This window comes from Rhipicephalus sanguineus, chromosome 2, assembly GCF_013339695.2.
Source record: "Rhipicephalus sanguineus isolate Rsan-2018 chromosome 2, BIME_Rsan_1.4, whole genome shotgun sequence".
Taxonomy (NCBI): domain Eukaryota; kingdom Metazoa; phylum Arthropoda; class Arachnida; order Ixodida; family Ixodidae; genus Rhipicephalus; species Rhipicephalus sanguineus.
In genome coordinates this window covers 180625744-180639357 of record NC_051177.1, presented here as the reverse complement: position 1 = coordinate 180639357, position 13614 = coordinate 180625744, and the positions used below count along the sequence as shown (strand labels likewise).

Sequence of the window (13614 nt, the reverse complement as noted above, 5' to 3'; positions counted from 1 at the left end):
GAAGTTTGCTCAAATTTCGAGAACCTCCCGTGCAAATCGGAGAGTTGGCAGGTGTGCGCGTCCCCCACAATCGTGCATGTTAATGTCGTGAGGCCTAGCTCCTTTGCCAAGACCGTCCGCTTCCTTTTTCAGTCCTCGCCCACTTTTCACGGGATGTCTGATTGCAAGTACATGGCGTGCCCCAACAGGAAGGTACAGTCGAGCCCGACTATATCCAACCCGTTTATATCAAATTATCCCGTATATCGAACAATTTCTAAACACGGTAAATTTACATTGAGAATATATAGCAAAAGTTACTGTTACATCGAACGAAAATAGCAATGACAACCGATATATCAAACTCCATGTGCCTCAAAAGTGCCCCAGCAAGTTGGCTTTCCCTCGCGGTGGCGGGGAAAACTGCCGGCGCCACCCTAGAAAAAGTGGTTTAGCCCGGTTGTGCACGGGCGAACATCCCCCTGCAAGAAATGATCCTGGCCCGTTCGCAGTGCTTACAGCCAATCAGAGGCCGTCGTGCTTTCTCCGAGGCGCGGAGGCGGTAGAAGTGAGCGCAATTTTTTCTTTCTTTATGCTTGTGTGCCTGCTGCTGCCTGTTTTCCTCGAGTCCTCATTCAGCGTGGTCCGTGCTGGTGGTGTTGCCTGTTGGTGCTCTGTGAACTTTATTGGCGCGCTGTCGTCATGGCTTGTGCAAAGAGGCAGAATTTGCCGTTCGCCGCGAAACTCGAAATCATAAATCGGGTCAAGCGCGGTGAAAAGAAGTCCGACGTCACCACCGCGTACAAAATTCCAAGGAGCACCTTGAGTTCCCGGGAGCTATCGACGGATCGACATTCGACGAGTTCATCAGTGCGGACGATGATGTCGCCATCATGGGTGAGCTACAAGATGAGGGCTACGTTGCAGACGTCGTGCCGACCACGAGCCAAAGCGACAGCAATAAGGAAATTGACGATGGCCCATTGCCTACATCCTCCGAAGTGATTAGTGCACTTGCGTTGGTCCGGTGCTATTGCGTGAATGTGGAAGGCTGCTCCGACTCGTTGGACAACGTGGAGGCGTGCGTGCTGTCACAGGCAGCGAAGTCGTTGACACAGAAGAAAATCCAGGACTATTTTGTTCCAAAGTAGAGCACGCAAGTAAGCCACCATATTAATAAAGTACTTTTCTTATTGTTATGTGCCTTTGTGTCAAAATACTATAGCGGGCCTATATCGAATTATGCCATATATCGAACTAATAAACGTTTTTTTGCGAGTTCGATATACCCAGGTTCGACTGTATGTGTAGACACAGTAGAACGACGCTGTCTCGAGCACAGCAGCACACATCCACAAGTTAAAGAAAAAAAAAGCGCAACGCCATCTGTAACCTAAACGCAAAGGCACATGAAGGCGCATTAGGGCCTCCAAGATGCGCGCGCATAATATTGGAGAATGTGACGCGCCGCTGATGGTCGGCCTATTTGGACAAACTGGCAGTTCCCGTGCCCGTGAGTGATTTCGTCTTTTGCGACAGTGCGGGCAGCACCTGTTCCTACCTGTGCAGTAGCGTATGTTCATATCAAATGTCGCGGGGTGAAAATCTGTTCACAACAACCGTACTCCATTACATTGCAGGCTAATGGCACTTGGCCGGGACCACAGAAAAATTCGTATCACCCCGAAATTCATACGAGCCGTGAGCATATCACCAAGGTTCTACTGTATTTGGGCTCTTCTGTAATTATCAGAGCCTATTAATTAGTTGTAAAACAATCTGAGCACAAATATATAACACGCAGTGGCTTCTGCTGCACCAGCCAAAAGAAGCACCGAAGCAAGCCCAACTTCGAGAAAGCACCATTCATATGCCATTCAACCAACCAACACTATGCTAAGTTTTAAATGCGAAGCATTTCTTAGCGAACCTCAGGCACTTTGGCCGTTTCTATCTACGTATCTATCTATCTATCTATCTATCTATCTATCTATCTATCTATCTATCTATCTATCTAGCCGCCTACGTCTGGGCGCTCTCCTGGTCGCCTCCATAACTTGTAATATACCATAATTGGCATAGCAGGGGATCAGTGTATGACGAACACGATTCACTGGTTATGACATGAATAACGCAAAATACCTGTCGCGTACGTCATGAAACCCTTTCTCTCAGTCACGTGTGGCACATACCCGTAAACCAGAGTTAATGTTATGCGGGTATGTGCCACAGGTGATAGAGTTCAACCAACGCAGTAACCGCGAACAAACACACATTGACACGCAAGGAAAGTGATAATAATAATAATTGTTGGCGTTGTATGTCCCAAAACCACGACATGATTATGAGAGACGCCGTAGCGAAGGGCTCTGGAAATTTTGACCATCTGGTATTCTTTAACGTGTACCGAGATCGCACAGTACACGGGCATCCAGCATTTTGCCTCCATCGAAATTCCACTGCCCCGGCCGGGATCGAACCCACGACCATTGAGTTAGCAGCCGAGCACCATAACCGCTACTCCACCGCGGCGAACGCAAGGAAAGTGAGAAAGCTGTAGACAGAACAGTCGTGGAAGACGCTCATCTACCATACACACGTCCTCGTGGTCCGCAACGTGGACCACGTGGATTACGCAAAAAACGAGATCAATGCCCCCTACAATAAATCTGCCGAGAGAACCAGGCCTCCCATCGTTACCGGTGACTTCAACATTGCTTTATCAAGACCCAACAATGCCTGGTCCTTATACTGCGTGAAAGACGGCTTGGATGTGGACAGGGCATCAAAAGACATTGCTGCCACGTCCAGGACAGGAGGCATCAGAGATCATTTCATCGTGAGAGGCATCCAAGATTTCCACCAGCTGTGCTATACGTCGCAGTTCACTGCACTTAGACCCATCCTAGTCGCGATCATGAACGGATCAGAATACCAAGTCAGGTCCAGCTGCTGGGGCTCACTGATCACGGTGATGATGACCTTGTTCAAGAACTCTCAAGAACCCCTTCCACACATGCATACGGGTTCGTGCGTGCGTGTGTGCGTTCGTTCTCCGTGCATGCGTACGTTCTCCGTCATAACGGACAAGTATAGGCATAGCAACTGTAACAACTGCAACTGTAACGTGCGTGCAGTGCGCCTGCGCGTGCCACTCGGCTGTGTATATATCTAGCGAAACTTTCCTGAATGAAGCTTAGTTGCGAGTAACGCATGTCCTATGCATTTGCGTTCCTTCGTTGTCTTGTTCGGATTCGCGCTATCTAGTATTGAATAATATAAGCAATACATATCAGCTTACCGCGTCTGGTGTTGGTAACACCCATGTTGCTGTTGGCATAGTTACGCAACTGTAAAACAACTGGTTATCTAATACATATGCAACTCTTCAACACGTGAGTGTGCGTATACCACTACCACAGTTCTATAACGGCATTCCGTAGCGTTTCGCTCAATGTGAAAAATTACGCCACAGTCACCATCCCCTGCATGCTTCGCATAACATCGATTCCCATGGTACGTGGGATCTGCCGAATTTTTTGTTTGTGAATTTTCGTGCCTTGTCATACCACCTTCGGCAGTAGGAGTGTTGATGTGGTCCAAAAAATGATTTGCTTGCAAGTGGGGGCTCATGAGGGCTTTCGAGTTTCCCGCATATCAGAAGCGAAGCTGTGATTGGACTACAGTCACGCTCCTTGAGGAGGCGGGGAAACACGCGGCTGCTATTGGCTGCTACGCGCAATGAGGCTGAGGTCTGCTATGATGGATGCTGCTCCAAGTGTCGTCTGCAGCAGCTAGTGTTAGCACTTGCTTCAGATCTCGTGTTGTGCCGTCTACTTGAATGAAATCACGTGTGCAGCCAGACATGCCGGTAGACACCCTCAAGACGGTGCACGCACCTGGAGTGTGGCCACTTTCACTTGGCGTGGTCAGTTTCAGGGACCGATGGCTGGACCATTTCAAGGTGAGGCATGAATGACATAACAGGCATGCAAGTCTGTGTTTCAGTACAGCAATGCACGTGCCATGTTCAAGTGGAAAACAAGCATGTCACTGATCGTGATGTGTGCGAATTGCGATAAAGTCTACGTTGCTGTGGTGCGGGTGGCAGTACACTTCATGAAACTTGTCCCATCAAGCCTGTGGCAAGCATGCATGCACTTATTCGTGAATGGTTATTTTTACTTCTTCCATTTTGCAATTTTTCTTGCAGCATTCCTCCAGTTGTTGAAACACGCAGCATCGATTCGACAATCTTTAGACGTTTCGGCTGTGGCCTCCTGTTTCTAATAGTATTCATACTTGGCGACACAAAATCTGCCTTTCTTACCATCAAGGTACGAACACAGTAGTGGAGAAACATGTGCGGCGCAGCTACACCAACTAGCACCTAGCCACTGTAGCAGTCACGTGACAGCATGGAAATTCCACCTCCTTTGGAGTCTTCAGCAGATGGCACTCTTTCGTTTGACTGCTGCCAAGTGGACACTGTGTAGTTGTGTGTTTCTAATGAGTCATGCCACTTGATGATGCCCATGCCGTTACCATGTTGCCATAATAATGCCTGTGTGCTTGTTTCTGTATGCAGCACTGCTGCGTTCAGAAGACAAGAAGGCAATACCGAGCGAGACAATGCCGGCGCATTCTCTAATTTGAAGCGGCGGTCACCATCCGCCCGGTTAATTAGAAAACTTTGGGTGCTATGAGGCAATTCTTGATCCAATTTCACCATGAATCCACGCAAACGACGGCCCTTAGGATCCACAAGGCAATGCAGTGTAGCGATTCTAATGAGTAAGGGGTGAGGCACCCCAGCGTCACTGCTGCCAGCGCAAGAAAAAAAAATTCACTGACGATTACGCTACTTCATGTTAAAAATTTTGTAGTGCACACAAAAGACGGGGACACACAGAAAGAAGGTTCTTGAAGGTTTTCAGTGACACAGACATTTTCTTTGCTCACAGTGATAAACTTACAGGTGAAGTCATGGAAGCGTTCCATAAAAGTAGGTGTGGGAAAAACTGTATCAGTCAACCATCAGTAGCGCTTACTCATCAAGAAATGTCTTTTTTGAATTGTGGTTAACTTGTATTCTGCTCATATGCCTCATGACTTGCTCCGCGCATGCTTTGTGCTGAATATTTGTGCTTATATGTTTAGTCCCTTTAACAAAATAAACCAGTATGAGTAAGCGCTCGTTTGTACTTTCTTTCTGTGAGCCCCGTCTTCTGTGCGCGTCAGAAAAATTTTAACATGACTTCATACCAACTCACCAAGCTATCAGCTTTACTGTGATTGTGATACTGCCTAATGCGAATTCTGAGTGCAGCTTCATGTTGGGGCAAGGCCAACTGTGTTTGAAGTTTTGGCTTTCCACAAGGTATCGACTACGCCATTAATCACAATTTTTGTGAAGCAGGACAGCATCCACTACGCCATCATTCGTCTTTCTGCGGATAAGCGAGGTACCCCCTACACATCTGTATGGTATTATGTGCACTTTGTTGATGCTGCATGTGGCTGATGACGAAGAATTATGGCTGAGCACTTTGTAGTGGGTGGGAAGCATTAAACCACACATTCGTTGCATAATTAGCATTGTGTGATGACTGGTTGTTACTTTACTCTTCTGCCACGCTACATTACATAAGTTAACGCAATTCCTTGCCCGACATGACACCTGTATAGGGTCTTTTTGCAAATTAGTTTCAAGCACCAGCGTGGCCCTGAGGTAGAACACTTGACTGCCACACAGAGGGCCTGGGTTCAAATCCCATTCAATCCTGGGTATTTTTTCCTCATTTTATTTTTTCATGTCTATCGGTTACCCCACAGATGGTGACGCCACTCAATGCAGGAACAGGCGCCTAAGAGCTGCGCTCTAAAAAAAATGCGGTCTCATGGTCAGCTGAAATGTGTGCCTGCAGAAAAGATGAAGTGTTTCACTGCAACACAGTGGGGCTCTTCGATTTTCCACTTCTGGCTACCCGCGGGCTGCCAGAGCCAGCCAGAGCGCGCTCGTTTTTCTCGGGTTGCTCCGACCCCCCCGCGGCGCACTTCCGGTTGGCGTTCGTTTTTCTCGGGTTGGACGGTTCTGGCGACCCGCGGGGAGCCCGAGGGTCGCCAGAACCTTCCAGGACAATTTAGTCGTGGAAGCTCTCTGGAAGGTTTCGGGCTAGCAGACGCCGAAAAGAGACGATACGCGCTCGCCGCCATCTTTGTGAGGACTCGACGGATTGCAATGCGGGCGCTTGCGGGCTACACCTTTGCTTGTCCTTGCGCTCGGGCCGCTCGGCGCCGTTCCGCCGTGCGAGATGGCGCGATTGCGAGTGGTGGCGAGCATTTGGAGCTAATGTTTATTGCTTTTCTTATGTGTCCCATGAAGTTTCCTTCCGTGAACAACGCGGCGAACTGTCGCGTTCTAACCATTCTAACTGCGTCGTGCACATGTCCCAAAAGTTATGTGCACGTTCGTACGAACGCATGGAGACCGCTTTCGAGTTCATGTTTTCGTAGTAGTATTCGATTGTGGTGTTTTGTGTGCTTTATGTGCATTTAGCTGAGACGATTGTGATCGATATATTTCGCTCCGTCGTATGTTTGCGTGCGTGAACCCCGTCAGAACTTAACTATTTCAACTAGGTCATCGATGTTGATAAAATGCACTGATCGAATAAAAGCGATCGCGACGTTGTTTTTTGTGTGATGCTCGTTGGTCGCGAACGGCGTGCGAGCGTACTTCGATCTATGGGCCAGTACATGAGGTATGGTATAATGTTATGCTACGACGCGTCGATGTGAAAAAAACGAAGATAAATTCAGAAATGTATACATCCTTTTGTTGGTTATTTCATCGTCGGCTCTGTCTTTTTCCACCTCTTAGTAATAATTCCATGCAGTATGTACGCGGTTATCACTAGTGGCTCAAATAAAAGCTGAGCTAATACATGAGATTTTTGGAGTGCCACTTAGGACTGGAAAAGAGGCTCAGGCAACATCTGCCAAAACGAGTCCAAGACGCGTCACACGGAAGTTTATTTTAGATATAACACGCACTCCGCCGCACGTCTCAAGTTATGACAAAACGCAAGCTGGTCAACGCGTGTGTGCGACGTAGTACGCGATAGATCCTCGAGCTCTTTTGGGGACACGATCACTTTCGCGAGATTTTCGCGTCGTGTTGTGCAGCGACTGTTACACGTACTAAGCAGACGTGAGCTGGTTAAGCCGTTAGCGGCGCGGCAGCTCACCTTGCATCGCTTTCGTGGCGCCGTGCGCCAGCTGGCTGTTTTGTTCGCGGACGGGGCGAGTTGCGCACGATTTTGCGAACGTACGTGATCGTATCCCAAATCCGTATGCTCGAGAATATCACTTCAGCTCTTCAGCAAACCTAGCCACATATTTTCAAGCGGGCAATGCAGAAAAACCAACGCGCACGCGGCGCAAAGTTTCGTTTGCTGCCACGGCGGTAGCGTTTGTTTACGTTTAGGCTGGCTGTCCCAGCGTTCGATTTTGTAATCTTGGGGCAGCTTCGGGTTGTCTCGGGTTTCCCACACACGTGACCAAGACGCTGTTTCCTGTCCCGACCGGAACTAGCTGGCTGACCCTCTGGCTATCTCTGGCTGCCAGAAAGCTGCCAGAAGTCCGAAAATCGAAGAGCCCCAGTGGTGACAAATGGGCTGCATGTCACATGCTCCTCACAGCGTCAGGGCGTCATGATCCACCCATTCTTTCGGGAAAAATAAAGAAAATCATAAAGCATGGTCTGACAGAATTAGTGATGTATGAAACCTTTCATTGGTGTTTGCTACGGCAATTTGTGCACTTAAACTGCTGGCGCAGTTTTTGCAACGATACCCACTTAGAAAACTCATTTCAAAAACTTCTATGATAATGTTTTCCAGCCAGAACACTTCAAGAATTCTGTCAGACTGACCATCGTTATTTTTTATTTTCCTGGAAGGAATCGGTGAATGGTCGTATCACGACATGCTGACGCTGCGAGGAGCATGTCACATGCTGGCAATTTGTCACCACTGTTTGCAGTGAAGCACATCTTGTTTTCTGCAGGCACGCATGTCAGCTGACCACGAGACTGCTTTTTTTTTCTTTTGTGCTGACAACAACGAGGCTGAGGTGCTACACCTACGAGTCATCAGCGTCAGTACATGACATAGTCTTACCCCTGCTCCAAAAAGCCGCCATATTTCCGGGTTTGCGGCAAAATCGGAATTGGGTATTGCTGGAAAACTTACCGTATTTACTCGCACATTGATCGCACCCCTAAATTTTGTCGTCAAAATTCTATTTTTTCCCCCCGCGTAATGACTGCACCCCGAACTTGCCGCAGCGACATGTCGTGTGCCAAGTCTAGCTGATGACCGTCATGTTTAACGTTTGTCGAACATTACATAAATAACTCTTCAAGACTCACCAAGTGAACTGCACGCACCAAACAGATTCCTAATTTTTGCCCACTCTTGGCGGAAACGTATCGTATTAGGACAGCAGTAAAGACAAATGCCGTAGTTTTCCCCACATGCCAGCCATGTGTTTCTACGTCTGTGGCAGCCGAACACGCCCATCTCTGTTTCTGTCCTCTAAAAGCGGACATGGCTATGCTGTTGCCGCAAATTTACCGATCTAAACGAAATAATTCATTATTTAGACGGAAGAAACTGTTTTGATGCACGTGACGCACTCACAACGCTCACAACCTCCATGACCTATACGAGAAAAAACACGTTCACATAGCTCCGTCAGCCGCCATGTTTGTTTTGATCACATGGTTTTGATACCTGCAGTGTTACAGCGGCAGCCACCTGTTGGTTGACTTGTTGTCATCCCGCAGCAACAAGCTGCCGGCTCGTTCCCATAATTCCTGAAAAAGCCGCGTCGCCGCCATCATCTCGTTTTTTTCACTATTCTGTAACGTGGTGGTATGCTTTGTGGTTGCTTGTTTGAGTGCCGGTTCACGATAGGCGATACGCGAGTTTCACTGCCGCCTTTAAGCTGAAGGCGGTTGATTACGCGCTCGAGCACGGCAATCGCGCTGCCGGCAGGCATTTCGACGTCGATGAAATCCGAACTAGATATCGGAAAAATCAGCGTGAGAAGCTCATGGCCACCAACAGCACGTGCCGGGCTTTCCACGGACCCAAGACTGCCAAGTTCGCTCACTTTGAAAAGGCAGTCCTCGAATACGTGCGGGACATGCGCAAAGACGGTTGTGCGGTGCCGTTAGAAATCATCCGAACGCAGGCACGCACAATTTCCCGGAAGCTGGGAATTGCCACAAAGGACTTCCGCACTAGTTCTGGCTGAACGACACGCTTCATGCAGCAGAATGGACTGTCACTGAGGCGACGGACGTCGTTGTGCCAGCGACTCTCATCCGTGTAAGAAGACAAAGTCATCGACTTCCATAGGTTTGTCACGAGAATACGCGAGAAGAATGGCTTCCTGTTGTCACAAATAGGCAACGCGGACCAAACACCTTTGACATTCGACATGCCTCGAAGCCCTACCGTTATCAAAAAAAGTGCTCGGAGTGTCCTCGTAAAAATGTGTGGTGCGGAGAAGCAGCGATGCACCGTGATGCTCGCAGTGACGGCAGACGGGTGGAAGCTGCCGCCATATGTCATTCTAAAGCGGAAAACTATTCCGAAGGGAAAGTTTCCACGTGGGATCCACATCCGCGCTCAAGAGAAAGGGTGGATGACGGCAGAAGTCATGGTAGACTGGATAAGGACAGTCTGGGGACAAAGAGCAGAAGCGCTTCTGCTTCCTTCACTGCTTGTGCTTGATAGCTTTCGAGGCCATCTCGTTGACAGTGTCAGTGTTGAACTTAAGGAGCGGCGCACGAACTTGCAGTGATCCCTGGGGGTCTAGCGTTGCTGCTACAGCCTCTGGACGTGTCACTGAACAAACCGTTCAAGGACAACGTTCGGAGGCTGTACAAAGAGTGGATGGCAGCGGGCGACCATGATTTCACGCCAGGCGGGAAAATCAGGAGACCGTCCGTGGAAGTTCTTTGTGCATGGATTGTCGAAGCGTGGAGTAGCATCTCCGACGAAGTGGTCGCCAACAGCTTTAAGAAGACAGGCATCTCTAACGCGCTCGATGGAACGGAAGATAACCTTCTGTGGGACTGCGATGACACTGCCGGTTCCGACAGGGAATCGAGCGGCGACGACACTGACGCCAGTGACGCTTCAGACTCGGAATGAAAGTTAGGGGGTCAGTGAGCGAAAAAATCAAAGGGCAATATGCAATGCATGTAGTTCCTGCGTAATGTGCACGTTTATTACAAAGGTAAGCCTTACTCCCCTTTTATTTTTGGTTATGTTCATGATAGCTATCGTAAGAATTCTGATGTGTGACTTGTTTGCATTTTCGGTGCTCGGAATATTATTTCGCGGAAAATTTACCCCGCGTAATGATCGCACCCCAAAATTTACGTAAATTTCTCAAAAAAAAAAAAAAAAAAATGTGCGATCATTATGCGAGTAAATACGGTAACCTTTGGAGGCACTAACTAGCAGACACAACACACGACCACCTCAGATTACTTTCAGTAATTCAAAGTTCCTTGCATTGCACTTTCTGTATGTTTTGATTGAAGATTTTTCCACAGTCCCAGTGACTTTAAATTAACAAGGTTTTACTGCATGTAGAAGCGTTCCTTCAACCCCCATCCTCAAGCTTAGCACATTAGCTGCTGCGGGTCATCTTAAAAGTGACACCATGTGGCATCTGTGAAATCAGATTGTGAGCAACTAGCATGCCCTTCAGTTAACCCCCAATCACTTATAATTTAAGGGGAGACGCGGGTCTTGGAACGGTCAAAAATGGTCAAAAAATCGATTTTTCGCAAAGCTTATTTTCGAGGCGTTTGTACTTCTGAGCACCTACTCTCAAATTGCTAACGCTAAATTCGGTCGGGAAACGCGATAAAATCGGCTTTCAAAGCACCCCGGCAGCACTAAAATGTCCCCAAAAGGACGAAATTTGTTCGAACTTCCCGCGCGCGCCATGAGCGTTGCAGCGGGCCGAGCGCCGCCATCTTGGGCTAGATTTGAAGCTGTTTTCTTTGTGCACATTTTGCGCCATCTCAAAATGGCGTCGCTCAAGCAGAACGGCCGCCGTCGCGGGTTTTCTAAAGGTCGTTTCCAGGCCACTGATTGGCTCTCACGCGGCGCGCTTTTCAAGCGCGCCTTTCCGAGTCTCCCATTGGCTGGCGTGACCGACACGTCATTTTTTTTTTCTTTGTGTTTGGTTCTCCGCCGTGGCTGTCCGTTTGTGTGCGCCTGCTTTTGCGATCGTGCGTGTTTCTCGACGGACCGTGTCTCTACTTTGTGCCGGTAGTTTTTCCACGCGATCGAGATGCCTGGAGACTCTCGTCTGAAACCATCGACGCAACGAGCTTTTGGAAGCCGTAAAAAACGGGCTTGGAACAAGAAGGCGCCGGCTACAAGTGCACCGTCGGCAGCGGAGTTGGAGTCGCGGCCGGACCCTTTGGACCTGCCGGGAACTTCAACTGACGACACCGTGGGACCAAGTTCGACTAGCGAAACACTTCGTGTTGATGCCGCGTACTACTCAACGGCGGAGCAGGCGCAGCGAGTTGAGAGATCGGCGCAAACGAAGACCGTTCTGTCTGGAAAGTCGGCTACCCAGCGCAAGTTCGACCTTCTTGGAGTAAGCGCGGAGTGCCAGACCGGTGACGCCGGGACCGATTTTTTGCTCGTCGATATGAAAGTTTTGAATAACTTTTTTGCACAAGCGAAGTGTGACAAATGCGACGCAAAAAGTCTCAGCGTGAGGAAGGCAACGGACAAGGAGTAGGGCCTTGCGGTAAAGCTTATTTTTTCTTGCAGCAGTTGTGATTTCGAGAAGAAGCAATTTTCTTCTCCGAGAGTGAGTGGAACTGCCACCATCACTCCCTTCGAAGTCAACATGAGGGCCATGAAGGGGATACAGATGATAGGCAAAGGTGTTACTGCCCTTTCGGACTTTTGTGCGTGTATGAACCTTTCGCACCGAGGCTTGCACCACAAGACGTTTCAGGGACACCTAAAAAGTTTAGTGAAAGCCTGCGAAAACACAGCGACTGAAAGTGAAGCTGCTAGTGTGGCAGTAATAAAAGAGCTGTATACAGACTTCCTGAACCCCATAGGGAACATCGATGTTGTGTTCGACGGCTCATGGATGACGCGAGGTCGGAGCTCACACATAGGTGTGGGCTGCATCATTGAGCTCTACACTGGCCTTGTAATTGACCATGTTGTTTACTCAAACTTTTGTCTCGGCTGTGCCCTGGGACCATAGCCTAGAAAAAGACTCTCTGCGTTTACGCAAGGCAAATGCAACTCATCTGAAGAGCACCAACACAAAAAAGACTCTTGTAAGGAGACACAAAACGGGTGCAACTGAAGATTACAGTCCTGGACTACTTTGAAGGTATTCTCTCAAGCATAGCAACCTATTACCCAGGGTAACATGCTGCCTAACATCTAGAAGGTTCTTCCTAAAGACTGAAAAGACATGAGCAGCCAGTCGCTTGAGCCTCATACCCCATGGCTTTTCCAGAACCCCCCAGCCGCTTGTCATGGTGGGGTTTTGATCATGCTTTGCACATTGGAAAATTTTTTTAGATATGATTCCTTGGGTGGAACAAGACACTTTCTGTTTTGTTTTGAAGGGAAACAGATGGGGAACATGTGAATAAAATTTATGGTTAAAGGTTCCTTTTAGAAATTTATACAGTGCGTGTCAATCTTCAAACGCGATTTTCTCAGCTTCACATTTTTTGCCAACTTGACCAGCCTTACGGATCTTTTCATTATGTTTTTGTAAGGTAATTTATATAAATTTTATACCGTTGAATTCGTAAGAAATAGGACTGTGGAGCTATGCTATTTTTTTGTGGCTAAGATGAACATATGAAATTTTGTGAACAATAATGTGAGCTAATTGCATTTCAAGATTACACAATGTCAATACAATTGAAAGTTCTTATATGATGATATATCTCAGTGACAATATAAATAGCATAGCTCCACATGGCAGGTCTTTGGCTACAGCTGCATCTTAAACAGAACCTAAAAATACTGAGGGAAAGTGTCTTAATGACCCGTAAGAAATTACCTAATTAGATTTCACTTATGCTCTCACAATTTGATAACTAATTGAAGTACATGAAAACTAATTATATTTTTGAAAACAGGAGGAAGAAATACATATACACACCCAATTTCATTACAATATCTCCAATAATAAAACTTTTCGTTTCGAGACCAGTGTCTCCCCTTAAGAGCACATCCTTACTTGCGATAGTAGTAGTCGAAGCACTCGTTGCAGAAATGTTCCCCCGAGGAGAGATGGTACCATCGGGAAGTGTAGCCGTCACCACAGCACCTGCACATCACACAAGTGCTCTCTTTATTGGGCTGCTATAGAAGGAATGAACCAAGGAAGTAGCGTCGACAAGAATTAATTTATTTTTTCTTGGCGAATTGTTCTCAACACTGCAACTACAGTATAATGCCTCGGCTCTTTTGTAAGCACAAATACACGAGCATGTTTTCTCTTTTAAACACAACTAGTTCAAAACATGCACAACAGCAGTGTATA

The 13614-nt window shown here is 47.7% G+C and overlaps 1 protein-coding gene across 1 annotated transcript in view; it reads right to left on the bottom strand.

The window, feature by feature from the left end:
- The window catches only part of LOC119383890 (lysine-specific histone demethylase 1B), a 121284-nt gene that overhangs the window by 94427 nt on the left and 13243 nt on the right, over positions 1-13614 (bottom strand). The window contains exon 3 of the mRNA XM_037652161.2: positions 13309-13398. Within this exon, the coding sequence (XP_037508089.1) occupies positions 13309-13398 (90 nt within the window). The remainder of the gene's footprint in view (positions 1-13308; positions 13399-13614) is intronic.